The 15,009-nt window shown below is 36.4% G+C and overlaps 1 protein-coding gene and 1 non-coding gene across 2 annotated transcripts in view; one reads left to right on the forward strand and one right to left on the reverse strand.

Annotated features, from left to right (window-relative positions):
• Positions 1–15,009, reverse strand: part of Pla2g4a (phospholipase A2 group IVA) — a 122,848-nt gene that overhangs the window by 49,177 nt on the left and 58,662 nt on the right. The window contains exons 6-7 of the mRNA XM_077802953.1: positions 8,826–8,863; positions 5,731–5,872 (exon numbers count right to left, since the gene is read on the reverse strand). Coding sequence (XP_077659079.1) covers positions 5,731–5,872; positions 8,826–8,863 — 180 coding nt within the window. The remainder of the gene's footprint in view (positions 1–5,730; positions 5,873–8,825; positions 8,864–15,009) is intronic.
• Trnav-cac (transfer RNA valine (anticodon CAC)) lies at positions 12,070–12,142 on the forward strand. The gene has a single exon. It is a non-coding gene; the product is annotated as a tRNA-Val (tRNA).

A 15,009-nucleotide genomic window follows, 5' to 3' on the forward strand; every position in this document is an offset into this window, starting at 1 on the left:
CCTATTTTCATCCGACTCTAAGAGACGTTATCTCCATTTGGTAAGTGAAACAGTTGTAAAACAACGGGCCCAAGTTCATTCAACATTTTAATTCAACATTGAGGTATGACACTGATGCTGTCTAATTTTTGAAAACAAAACAAGATAGCCACAGTCTCTGCCTGCATTGAATCTTGGTTAGCACTGTTCCCTTAAGAAGGACAATCCACTCTTATACACCTTGAGGCTAGTTGCTCAGTACTGAGCTAAAGTGAAGATTTGGTCAAGAAGCATGGAAGTGGGAACTTAGGAGACCCAAAGAGCAACATCAAAATAGGAAAACACTATTTTTGTTATGGGAATGCATGGTGTCCATTATGTCTCTGTTGGTTATTTCTGCCAAGAGAAAAAAAAATGCAGGCCAAAACCAACACAGCAACAAGAGGTTTTAATTCTAGAAATGACTTCCAAACACATGAATTTAATAATTTGAAGGATAGTCAGAGAAAAAGGATGATTACCTCATTTCCTATCTGTTGCAGAAAAGTCTGTTTACTGCCATTTGCATGAATCTGAAGCCAAAGATTCTATTCCAAGGAACACTTCCTGTTCCCTTCTACAGAAGGAGTGCCAGAGCCTGCCACCTAGTTTCTCTTTTGAAGCACCCAAGAATAAATACCAACGGAACACCTGCACCAGTGCCTCTCATGTGCGTTTGTAATCTGACAGTCTAAACTGGGATCTTTTCATCCAAACTCTGCCTAACAATGGTTTCCTCCCTCTCAAGACCTGATCTCACTCTCTCTCCTTCTAGCAAATTTGTCCCATGAATGCAATGCCAGACTGTTGTAGAAACCTGTGCCCCACTCATACGACACAACCCTCACTGAGGGTTTACCAATCTAGAGACTCAGCTGCATGCTAGGAATATAGAGATGAACAATGTGGATCTTGTCCTGGTCCTCGTAAAGTTGACGTTCTAATGAAGAAGACTGATACTAAATCAAATTTTTGTGCAGTTAGTTTTAAAGTATAATTGTGGTAAACACTGAGTAGATAAGGTGCATAAAAGTGCCATAAAGGATATAAATGAGAGTCCTAACCTACATTTGGGGAGAGGCAGGAGGGATTGATGAAGGAGAGAGTCTAAGGAGAAATGATCTTTGTGTGGATTAATCATGGGAGTGTGTTAGCTAGCAAAGTGTGGAACATGAGCAACATATTGAAGAGAGAAGAACCAAAAGAACTTTAGTTAGAAAAGGATTCTACAGAGATATGAAACTAAGAGGCACTTATTGGGAGAAGATGTATGCATGTGGAATAAACTAGCAAAAATGGAATAGGAGCTGGGTGTGGTAGTGTACTCCTGTAATTCCAGTGGCTCAGGAGGCTGAGGCAAGAGGGTCATGAGTTCAAAGCCAGCCTCAGCAAAAGCGACACACTAAGCAACTCAGTGAGACCCTATCTCTAAATACAAAATAGGGCTGGGGATGTGGCTCAGTGGTTGAGTGCTCCTGAGTTCAATCTCTGATACCCACCCACCTACCCTTCAAAAAAAAAAAATGGTGTTGGTGATATTTAGTGTGACTGAGATCCCAAGAGCAATGGAAGAATTTTAATCTCGAGATTGGTATAACCAAATTTGTGACCTTCGAAATTCAGAGTAAACAGAATGTGGAAAGAAGGAGAATAGGAACAAATAAGAACCCAGAGAAGAAAGATTTTTTTCTTGGGACATAGACAGGCTGAGTTGGAGCGTTGGGAGGTATGCAACTGAGGACATGAAGGAGCTCTGCAGATGACCAGGGCCGAAGCCTGAGGAGGCGCTGAGCCATGGATGCCAGTGTGAACATCCCTAGTGCAAGGAGCTGGGAGACATTCTGGGAAGGCAAAAGATTTCTCCAATGAAGGATACAGAATGAGGAGAAGAGGGCCTAGAACAGAATCTTGAGGTCAACTTCCATATTTAAAGTGCTCCATAAGAACACTTGGCAAAATATCAAAGAGGTATGATGAAAACCAGAAATCAGTAAGTGAAGGAAAGAGAATGTTTCAAAAAGTAGGAAGACATTTGCCCTGGCAGCTTCAAGGGTAGTTAAGAGAGGACGAGACACATGCCTCAGCATTAGGGAAACAGCTGCAATAAAACACTGAGGGCAGGAACCAGAAGGACACAGGAAGTAAAATGGACTCGTTTGGAGACAAAATTGGAGAAGTTTACGTCTGAAGGCCAAGGAGAGAGAGAGAAAGGAGAGAATGTAGAATCCAGGGAGATATTTCTGTCCCCCTTTCTTCTTAAATTGAAGTTTAGAGCATGTTTATATTTATGTAGGAAATATCCACACCCACGGAGATGCTGACAATACAGGGGTAGAGTGGCCGGGGAAGGACTGAATAATGGAGATACTGGGGTTCCTAACAGGAATGGTCTGTGATCCATTCCTGATGTGGATCTGTGTTTGGAAGCAAAGCAAAGGAAACTCTGCAGGGAACTCAGAGGCAAGTTGCAAAAGGTAGGTATGGGCTGTGCAGCACGCCAATACTACAGCAGGAAAGCGGGGGTTACTCACCCCATCACTCTGGATTCTCTCTGAGAAGGAGGCAAGGGGTCAGTAATTGGGAGGAAGAGAGAGAGAGAGAGAGAGAGAGAGAGAGAGAGAGAGAGAGAGAGAGAGAGAGAGAGAGAGAGAGGAGAAAGAAAGGGAGGAAGGAAAGACAGACAGACAGCTGCAAGAACTGGAAAGCACCCAGGGAGGGAAGCTGAGGTCTCAAATGACACTGATGACCATAAATTAACAGGGGATCAGTCTCCTTACTTTTCATTCTAACAAGCTTATTGATTCCTCAAGGATTGGCACACAGGCTTTCCACTGTCCCTACCTCCACTCACATCTCTATTAACTCAACACATCTCTATTTATTTATTTATTTATCTATTTATCTATTTATTTATTTATTTATGTTTAGATATCTTTCTCCCAAACTAGGCTTTAATCTGACTAGGGAAAGTGACTGTTTAACGTTAAGCACCTCGGTTTCACTCTTCTCCACCACCTAGCACAGCATCACAGTGAATGACAAGGAATGAAAACGAAAAGAGCCTGAAAAATCACGTGGAGATAAAAAGAAGACTTGTTACAGAAAGGGTTATTATCTATGTTTTAAAAAATACACCCACACAAACACACACACACAAAATCTTTCCAAGAAACTATGAATTTCTTAGTAACGTGTAGAGAAAAAAGTTTTTTCAAGTAATAATTAACCTCACACTGTAACTAACCATGAGTTTTACCAGGGATCTGCTAAGGTGGGAAATAAGATGGAGAATTAGAATTCATTCCTCTCTCTCTCTCTCTCTCTCTCTCTCTCTCTCTTTCTCTCTTTCTTAAATAGAGGTTTCACTTCTCCTCTTTTCCAAAAGAAAGTCCCCAGAAAGCAGCATTTTATGCCAGCAAAAGCCACTTTACCATTAGCAGATTGGTGTTCCACTCCTATGGCCACCTAAACCACACCTGGAATCTGCAGTCACCTGTGGAACATGAGTGCTCACCTGGATCCCTTAGTCTGAATGTATGTCTCATTTCCAGTTGTATTTTGCTTTTAATTTGTAATAATCCCTGCTGAAAACCCTGTTTGGTGTGTGTACATATGGGAGTGTGCACATAAATGTTTACTTGTGTATTTAATAAAATATTATTTTATGAAAATAAATTATGTTCAGTTCAAATCTGTTAACAGAAAATCTCAAGGAAATAAGTAAAAAATTACCTAATATGCCACCAACAAGAAACTTCACCACTATCATTTGATGAGTCTCATTACGGTGATTTATCTGTGTAAATTTCAGGTAGAAAGACCAATAGAGAAAAAGAGAGAAAAGTACATAGGATTTTAGATAGATCTAGATAGGTAAAGAGAAAAATAAAAGTCAAAGTCAAAAACTAGATTATAAATATGCTATTGAACACATTATACTTTATTGGAATTTAAAGGAAGAAAAACATCAAAGTACCATGGAAGGCTTGTACGTTGAATATTGATTCACAAAATATTTTATTCTAGCATCTCTCTATAATTGGACTTATGAAAAATATTAAAATGTGGAAGTTATTACTTTTAACTACTTGATCAATTTTGGATGGTATCATTCAACTCCCTGCTTTGAAGTATGGAAAATCTGGAACATTTCCTTTCTTCCTCCCCTATCACATTTAACTACATTGTTAATTGTAATATCATTAAAAAAAACTCATAATATTTTTCTTCTTATTGGGTAATGATGAGTCCACAGCTTAGTTCTAGTCTCTATTAAAACTAATTCAATAATCCTTTTATATCTGAACTAAATTTTTCATATTCATGAAATAAATATCTCTGCATAAATTATGCCTCTTTTAAAAAATATGTTAATATATTAACTGTGAAATGTATTTCATGCTAACAATACAATGAAATGTTATTTTGTGCTTAAAAAAAAAAAAGAGCTATCAAGCCATGAAAAGACATGCAGGAACCTAAAATTAATGCTATTAAGCTAAAGAAACTACTCTGAAAAGGCTACATACTACGTAACTGCAACTATGTGATATTTCAGAAAAGGCAAAACTATAAAAGATAAAAAGATTAATGGTTGCCAGGGATTAGATGAGAGGCAGGGATGTACTGGTAGAACAGAGAAGATTTTTAGGACATTGAAAGTATGAAAACTGTAATGGTAAATACATGCCATTATATGTTTGTCAAAACCCATAGAATGTACAACAGCAATTGCAAACCCTAAAGGAAACAACCGACTCTGGGTGATAATGTGTTGGTGTAGGTTCATTGATTGTAAAAAATGTACCACTCTGGTGTAGGGTGTTAATAGTCATAGAGTATGATGGTTAACCTATGTGTCAACTTGAGTGGGGTAAGGGATAACTAGATAGTAAAACATTATTTCTGGGTGTATCTCTGAGGGTGTTTTTTGAAAATATTAGTATTAGAGTAAGTTAACTGAATAAGAAGATCTGCCCTTACCAGTGTGGGTGGGCATCATCCAAACCTGAGAAGAACAAAACAGTGGAAGAAAAGCAAATTATCTCTCTCTCTCTTTCTCTCCTGGAGCTGGGACATCTGTCTTCTCCTGCCCTTGGACATCTTTACTCCTACTTTTCAGGCCTTGGGACCTAAAACATACACCCGCATTCCTCTCCTCCGTCATTTCCAGTACTTAGGCCTATAGTCATAGCCTGGCAGCTATACCATTAGATGCTCGGGTTCTGAGCCTTTGGCCTCAGACCCAAGTGCACTTGTCTTTCCTGGCTTTACAACTTGCTAAGAGCAGATCATTCGACTTCTTACCTTCCATAACCACATGAGCCAATTCCTCTCATAAATCATAGATGTAGATGTAGATATAGGTATAGATATGTCTCTACTTCTCAAGAACCCTGACTAAAACTGAGAGATTGTGTATGTGTGGGGACAGGAAGTATATAAGAACTCTCCTGTACTTTCTGCTCAGTTTTTCTGTAAAACTAATACTGCTTTAAAAATTAAGGTAAAAATCAATATAACCAAATATGAACAATGTTCCAGATGACCTTCCTCCAATAGATTTCATTTTTTAATCACTTGCCTTACCTGAAGAAGTTCAAAGCGAAATGCTTGATCCTAATATTGCCATATTGGGATGAAATTTTTGGAGAAAGCGTCCAATATTTTATTACAAAGTCATAATAACATTTGAAAAATTTTCCAACTCACATCCCGGGTAGAATTCAATCCTTCACTCCTCTGGGGGCCCAAGAGTTTCTTCATCTTCTCCTTGATGTTCTCTTTTCTCAGCTGCCTGAAAGTTTTCTCCTGATCACACAGAGCCATGCTGAACCGCAGGTCTGGGCTGGAGCTGTGATATAAAACAGGAGTCAAAGCCAGTGTCCCACAGCCTCACCCCATCTGCATCCAGCCCCTCAAGACCTGGGCAGCAACACGGATGTGGTCCCCTGCTTCCCTCAGGGACCTAAATCAAGAGTACAAAATGATGGATACCTTAAAGCAGCATGTTCCAAAGCATGCTTTAGGAAAAAAAGAGGGGGAAAGAGGAGAACATGAGATGTTTAGAAGAAACCAACAAGCAAACAGGCCCCTACTAAGTCATACATTAGGACAATAAAAGTGTTTCAGTAGAAAACACTTTCCTAGTAAAATACAGAATGAAAGAAGAAACCTCAGAACCCCTGGGCTGTGTTCTCTATACTAATATACAATCACTACACAAAGTACACTAATTACTGATTCCTGAAGGGCAAATCACTTCACTCACCAAACAGGAAGTATAATTAATAATGAAAATATATAAGAATAAATCTTTAACTGAGCTAGGATACTCCAACAATTCTGTTATTAAGTTAACTAGTAATTCATACTTATTTTCCAATTCTTGAAAAGATAAAGCAATATGATTTTTTCTCTTATATTTGTTTTGGGAATATAAGTTGGCAAAACATTTTGAAAGACAACGAACAGCAGAAATAACTACATTGTCCATCAACATTGATCTTAGTAATGCTATTTCTAGATTCTACTTTAAAGGAAGTAGTTGTAAATTTTGACAAGGTCATTTATTCACATTAATCAACATTAAAGAAATGGCCATTAAGTTATAGTACATCAAAGCATTGGATTATATAGTTATTAAACGTAATTATTATGAAAATCACGTAAGGGTACAAAAAGAGCAAGATAGTGAATTCACATATTGCAAGTCTAGTCTGGGGTTGGATTTTCTCTATTGTTATTAATTGTGATAGATTAGGTATCTTCAACCCACGTTAAGTAATGAAAATCTCACTTGTACAGTTGTCCCTGTGAATTTTCCTCAATTTTATTGTCTTCTCTGCTTCTTAAAGCAAGTTACTACCTAAATTTGGTCTTTATCATTCCACTATACATCTTTATGCTTTGAATATATATATATATATATATATATATGACAATTAAATATAGAGGATCTTTTGAAGACTTTAATTTTATCATAAATTTTATCAATGGAAATAATTTTTTCCATTGAACATTTTGTCTTTGAGAATGATCTGTATTTAAGTAAACAGAAGTAATTTAAACATTTTTACTGTTGTAGAATATTTTCATTATATGAATATACCATTATAGTTATTTCCAATTTTTTTTAATTTTTATAAACAGCACCACTATAAACATATTGTATACATGTTTGAAGGTTTCCTATAGCATGTGGTTTTCAGAAAGAGCAATTTATTTAATCATGACACTCAAAATGGTTGTAAAGTATTCTTTTCTTATTTTACCACTGAGCAAAAAAGTGATTAGAAAACTTTCAACCATTAACATATTCAGTAAGTAAGTAGATTTAAATATAGGACTTCAAATTCTGGAACCCATATTCTCTATAACATATTAAGCATGATAAAAGAATCAAGATTTTCAAAAATTTATGAACAGTGTAATGAGCATAGGTGTTCCAGAGCTATCAGTAAAAAATATCTGGAGGAGAATTTTTTAAATGCTGAGTAGTAATCTTACAAATATGTAATAGAATTGTGGTTCATTTATTTCTTCTTTTATGTATCATGTTTGACTTTCCAATCAATTGTCTTTCTTGGTTTTATGGAAGGCATTATGTGGAAAATTTTTTCTCAGAATTAAATCTTTCTTTGATAAAAAGCATTTCTATCCTAGAGTCAAGATATAAATTAACATACAAAAAGGGTATGATTAAATTTCCTTATAAAGAGATACCAAGTTAGTTCTAGATGAATGTACGTTATTTAGTTGGGTTTTTCTACATCTATTTAACAACTGTGTTCTTGCTGAAGACCATTTCTTTTACACAAGGTGATCCTAATCACCTCACTGGAACAAGTAGCATTGCTTCATAGTCAAATCACAAAAATATTTCTGATCTCCTGCCAGATATATACCACTTTTAGGCTAGAATCAACTTAATACAAAATAATGATACATAATAACTTGTACTATCTTTTGATTTTTGTTCACATATGTTGAGAGGCTATGGAAATTTTTCATTTACTAAATCAAATCCACATGTTCCAGGGATCAACATAAGAGACTGAGATGCCTCAACCCAAAAAATCCATCATCATTCATTGGGCAAATTACAAAAGAATGTTGTGCTAATTTGTGTATTGTCATTGTAAGACATGTAACCCAACTAAAATCAGCTTCCACAGGGAAAGTTCAGATATGCAGAGAACTTGAGGGAGGTGGGTTCCACTGAGCTCAGCCTTAGATCAGAGATCAGCTGGGTCAGTGCAGACATGGCTCCCCTCAGCGTCACCTTTTGTAAATAAAGAAATTTATTTCCCAAGATTCATATTTGGAGGCCACTTTGAAAGAGCAATGCAATGGAAATTCACCATTCATGGTCCTGCTGAGCACTAGGAATAAAGTCAATTTCGATTTTCACTTTTTCTACTTTAAAAAAATTTATAGATTCCTATTTATGTTCATTTTTATGTTTCTGAATAACTATCAGAATCAATAATGGAAATTAGACTTAAAAAACTACATCCATTTCTAAGGAAACAGATACATTACTAGAGAGGGCCCTTACAAAAAGCACTTATTTTGACAGTTATTATCTAACCACCAACTTACTGGGAAATTAAGCAAGTTATATTAGAATTATGTTTTTAATATTTTTAGCTAATAAGAGATAGCTAAGGAACAGTAAATTAATACACTTGTATGTATTCAAAACTGTCACAATTATTTCATAGATAAAAAGTATACTTTTAACAACACAAAAGTTCAGTGGATTACTCACAATATTTTCCATCTAATTAAATTAATTAACTTACCAAACTTCAAGAGACATTTCCAGAATCATTTCAGTGACCTACAAAACATAGTAATCAGATTCAGTCATAAAATGGCTAACTATTGAGTGTCAAATTATCTTTTACCTAAGGGGAAAAAAATTAAGAAAAAAATTAACAGTTCCACGAAGACCTTAAATATAGATACATTTCAATAAATAATTTTTGCTGTTTTTTCTATCTACTTAATAAGTCATTTTGACAGCATAAGAATTGCTTCTGCCTGGTTGTTCTCTTCTCTCACTAAAATATAACTGCGTTCTACAATTGTTATTCATAAAACATAAAGAACACTTGAGACATAACAATAAGATAAACTAAGACATTGTATCTGTGACTTAGGAGCTGCCTCAGGCCACCGAGTCAAGGGCCATAATGGCTGATAAACTGAATTAAACCTGGATGGGAGTTCACACTTGAGATCTTGTGACTCGTGGGGCTGAAGTCAGCTGGAACTGGAACACTCGCCCCCCCATAGGGAGCAGGGCCAGGGTCAGCCAAGAACTTTCTTGAGAAAATTGGGGGGATCTCAGGTTTTTATTTTTTTCAATACCATCTGAACTCACCAAACACATCAGAACTGCATCCTGCCAATGAGGCAATTAATGGAGAGTGAAAACAGTAGGAGATCCACAGAGCAAGGGAGGTGTGAAATAGCTCCTTTCCAGAGACTGTAAATCTATTGTATAGGAGAACCTCAAGGCCACCCCTGTCATCCGAACAAATAATGTGACTATAAATTGCTAGGGGAACCAGTTGACAAAATGCTTTGAAAGATGCTGAACATTTTTTAAATCATGAATTACTCCTATGATGTCAGCCACTGTAAGAACACAGACCAACTTGTTCCATAACTTCAGAGAGAACAGAATATGCCTCTGGAAATGTGAAGGGGATGTTTCTAGAACCATAATAAAATGTTACAAATTATTAGATTTGTTATCTTGTAGGTTTCAAGGGGTGGAGGAAAAAAAAGGAAAGAAAAGGATCTTTTCAAAAGGTTAAAATAAGTTCACAGATGGTTCTCAGTACTGTTTTAAGAATAAGCAAAAGGTATTGAAATCATCTGCATAAAATTTGTATCTCCCACTAAACTATAAGGCACATCTTAAATAATTTTCGATTACTAGCTTATTGCACAATATTTGGCAATCAATAGACAATAATATTTGTTGAGTTACTATGCAGGTGTATTTGAGGAGAATTTTAGGCAATTTTATCTTGTCAAAAAAAAAAAAATATATATATATATATATATATATATAACATTGGATAGTCTGACCCCAACAGCAATTTCTCTTTATGAAATTTAATAAATATTTATTCACCAAAGAAGATATAGATATTACTATTAAAGTTAATAAAATAATTAATGATCCCAGGACAAATGGAATTACACATGCCTGGGTGAATTGTAGTTCCCTGTAAGTCAAAAGAGTGATCGTCTCTAAAATAAATGCCCTTGGTAACAATTCAGTAATGGAATCCCAACTCAGACTACTTCCCAGCTTGTTATGTCTAATCCTCATTTCAAAATTTCAACCAGAGTCTTTCCCAAAGAGGGTTTAGAAAACATTAAATATTGAATGAGGTTACTGCAGATATTCAGTAAGAAAAACATGACATGGATATAACACATTCCAGGATTTAAAAACAAATACATGAAAGCTGGCCTTAAAATGAGACGAGACTTGACTGTTTTTATCTCCAGAGGGCAAAACCACTCTGGGTGAATGGAAATGAAAGGAACAATATTACAACTCAACACTGAGGGTTTTTTTTTTTTTTTTTTTTAACAAATGGAAATTTTCAAAGCCGGAATTTCTATTCCAATACGCCACCTCTTGACACAAAAGCATTCAAGAAAAGGTTTATTCCCAGGCAGCTCCCAGAAAGGTTCCTAAACAAGTCATATATTTAAATATTCAATGTATCAAGTGTCCACTGGTCCTGAGAATTGCATAAATAAAAGCAAAATTGAAATTGACCATGCCATTATGATTTGGATCTGGAACATTCCCCAAAGACTCATGTGTAGAAGGCTCGATCCCCAGTTGGTGGTGTTATAGGGAGGCAGTGAAAACAGAAGAAGGTGGAGCCTGATTGGAGGGTAGGTCCCTGAGGGCATGTTGTTGAAGGGCACATCTTGTCCCAGGCCTCTACCTCTCTGTCTCTGTTTCTTTGCTTCCTGGCCAACTACGAAGTGAACAGTTTTGCTTCATCACACTTTCCTCCATAATGTATCGCCTCATCAGGTACAGAAGAAATGGAGCCAGTCAACCATGGACTGAAACCTCTGAAATTTCGAGTCAAAATCAATCCTTTGCACCTTTAAGTTGATTTGCTCAGGTAGTATGTCACAGCAACGAAAAGCTGACTAACACACATGCTGTTTATATGGTTGTATTCATTCGGTCCTTGTAAAAATGTCCCTTCTATGTTCATCAACAACATTTCTTGGCTAAGACATTCATGACCCTAGATAGGTTGACAAGATCCTTTAAAGACAGGCTAAGAGAAGAGAAGACATGATTTTTTGTGTCATTATGAACACTACAAGAATATGTTGCCTTGGTTTTTGTCCCTTAGACTGGGATCCTCACTCACTTCCTCATGTTGACCAAGCAGACTGCCAACAATCAGGAGGAAATTTCTAACACTTCCACTTGATGGACTACGTTCAGACATGCTCAGAATCCCAACATTCACAATCTCTCTACACCTTTTACGTACAACATGTCATTCAGACAAAACAGACACAAAAATATGTACTTCCTGTGAGGTATTAAACAAGACAGCCAACCTCTTTCCAACCTCTGCACAAAGCAGCTGTGCATTACAGACTTCCACACTGATGTCAGGAGGGTGACCAGGTCTCCCAGGCTCCCCCCAACCCCATAATACTTTACAATGAAACGGAAAATTGGAACTCTACCTCTTCTAGGAATCGTAAATGTAAGAAGTAGGCTGTACTCAATACATGTTCTTATTTAAAAAAAAAAAAAATCTTATCTGTTCATTCCACAGTGGAAAACAATTTTGATGCTTACAATGGGAGATGTTCAGTTGGGAGAGTTTGGGGAGACTGCAGGAAAGACACTATGAAAGAAAAAGCAATTTTAGACTATAAATAATTTTACATTATCTACTCCACTAATTCTCTTGCAAATTTCCAGGACTGTTTTGAAATAATGAAGCTAAACTTAAAAAACATAGTGCCTGGGCTGGGGATATAGCTCAGTTGGTAGAGTGCTTGCCTCACATGCACAAGGCCCTGGGTTCAATCCCCAGTACCACCAAAAAAAAGAAAAAAAGATGTTCAATTACAAAAATCATAGTGCCTGGCACTAAGGAGGTAATTCAAAAATTATTACTAAAAAGAAGACACAAATAATTTTTAATTTAACAAGTTATCCTACTAGTAAAGAGTTCTTCAAATACATCATTTTTTCTCTTATGTGCTCCAATATTTAAATGTTCCTTTTCAACAAAAAATAAATAAATAAAAAATATTACCTCTGACTCATTATTTTTTTTTAGGTAGAAACTGACAGCAACTAACAACTTGTTGATTCAGTCATCACATCTTTCAAGAGTTATAGAATATTTTCTGCTGCGTCTGTATTTATCTGACCTCTTTAAGATAATAAAATGATATTTGAAAAGTAAGAGTCATTTTTACTAAGAATTGTGTCTCCACATGCTGTAAATCCATCCTATGAAGAAGGAACAAAATGTGAATCTGACAAGAAGGCAATTCAAGTACAGAGTGGAAATGATCACTTTGCCACTAGAAGTCAGATCACATCTATATAAATTGTCCATGTTTAAAATCAAATGGGACAGTGATGAAATCATTTTAAACCTAAAAAATGTTTTTGTAAAACAAAATTAGTATTTGGTATCAGGAATCATGTGTCACCCAAGAATTTGGGATAACTGTGCCCCAAAACATAACCCAAATGGTCATAAAAAATTTGAAAGACAAGTATGCTATTTCTTCTGTTGCCATGTTCCATTCTATCACAGGTTTTCCTCCTTACATTTGATGATAATCTCAGGTTCCTCAGTTTAATTTCCTTTCATAGACATCAGTGGAAATTATGAAGAGCTGCATAATCATTAGCTTTCATACAACAAACCAGATTTCCTAGAGCACTGCTACTAAATCTTTCTACTACCTTTTTTATTTCTCTGAAAATGGCCATCTTTCAGGCTCTATAGCTTTTCTCTTTATCTACCTTCATTACTTTTATCTAAGCACTTCCCAGATTTGCAGCCCTCCACATGAGGGCATTTATTTATCATTTCATCCAAAAATTGTTCAAGTGACTATGGCTGGGTACATGAGCTTGATGTATTCTACTCTCTGATAGAACCTACACTTCAACAAAGGATACCCAAGGACACAAAGGCATTCTAAAATATTCCATACTATAAGAACTCCATATTGCAGAAGTATTAAAAAAAAGTAATCACAAATAAAATGCATTGTCTTGCCAGCAAGACAATGTATGCAGTGGTACATGCCTGTAATCTCAGTGGCTCAGAGGCTGAGCAGGAGGATTGTCAGTTCAGAAGCCAGCTTCAGCAAAAGCAAGGTGCTAAGCAACTCAGTGAGACCCTGTCTCTAAATAAAATACAAAATAGGGTAGGGGATGTGGCTCAGTGGTCGAGTGCCCTTGAGTTCAATCCCCAGTGCCCCCAACAAAAAAAATGCATTGTCTCATTAAGCCAGGAATCATTTGAGCTACACTGAATATCTGATGGCCTTCACATCTTAGCCAAAGGCCTCCCAAATTTCTCATAAAGTTATGTCCTTGACTTACCATGGGGTTATATGTTCATAAACCCATAAGCTGAGAAATTAACATAAGTCAAAATGCATGAATACACCTAACCTATCACAACACCACAGCAGAGCAAAACAATACACTGTAGAGTGTGCATCCTTTTCCTGGTTGGAAAAGTGGCTGAGTAGGCACTGAGGTAACCAAGCTGCCCGGCAGCATAAGAAAGTATCATCTTCCTATCATTTGCCTAAGAAAAGACCAAAATTTAAACTTCAAAGTATGATTTCCACTGAATGTATATTGCTTCCACACTAGAGAAAGGTCAGAAAATTCTAAATCAGACCATCATAAATTTGGGGATCGCCTATAGTCCTAATTTTCCTTCCCAACTTCACTTTGCCTCCTCCACTTTCCTAAATTGTAGGCTTTGTCTTCACTCATCTACAGTGTGAAGAGTCCCCGTGAAATCATCCGACACTGACTTAGCATTCTGAACACGTCATCAAAACCCCCATGTTTTTCAGCCTCTCCACTGTCCTTTCTTGAGAATGAACTCATTCCCTTTCAAGTCATGATCATGACGAAGCAACAAAGAAAGCCATCAGACAAAATTAGAAGAAAGCCCCAGAAGCCATGAAACATGGCTATTTTTGAACAATAATACTAACTTCTAAATAAAGATGGCAGAGTAAAATACAGCGTAAATCTAGAGGCTCAAAGTATTGGCCAACACAAACTTAGTTCATCCAGAGAAATTAAGAATCATACTCTTTCTATCTGATTTCAAAACCATAGCATTTTCGTGTTTCTTTTGAAGTAGGCTACTTTGTTTATGCAAAACACACTAAATTCTGAAGATTCTCCATCTTTCCACTTGAAATTAGGCAAGTGTGACTCAAAGCCATGTTTCATAAGCTCAGGAATGAGTGATTAGAACATTCTGAACTATCTCTGAACAATGATCACTAAATGTAAAGGCTCTACCTACATTTAAATAACATACTCACTTTGGTCAGCAATTTCAAACAAATGAGCAGATTTAATCTTCAGTAAAATCATGTTCACAAAGCATGTAAAACATGTTTAGTTAAATCTGATGTGTTGCAATAATAATGAGAATATCTAATATTTATTTAGTGATTTCTGGGCCAAACACGTGTCAATACTTTCAATGTATAACCTATTTAACCATAACCCCAACCCTGCATATTTAGTACTATAGGAAACCCTGTTTCACAGATGAGGATTCATGTCAAAGAGTAGAAAAATATCACATCTCATGTCACACAGCTAATAGGTAGCAAATCATGATTCCATCCCAGCAGCAGTCCTCTGACTCTGAGCCTGGGGTGGAAGGCAGCAGGCTGCACAGC

This window comes from Urocitellus parryii, chromosome 9 (assembly GCF_045843805.1).
Source record: "Urocitellus parryii isolate mUroPar1 chromosome 9, mUroPar1.hap1, whole genome shotgun sequence".
Taxonomy (NCBI): domain Eukaryota; kingdom Metazoa; phylum Chordata; class Mammalia; order Rodentia; family Sciuridae; genus Urocitellus; species Urocitellus parryii.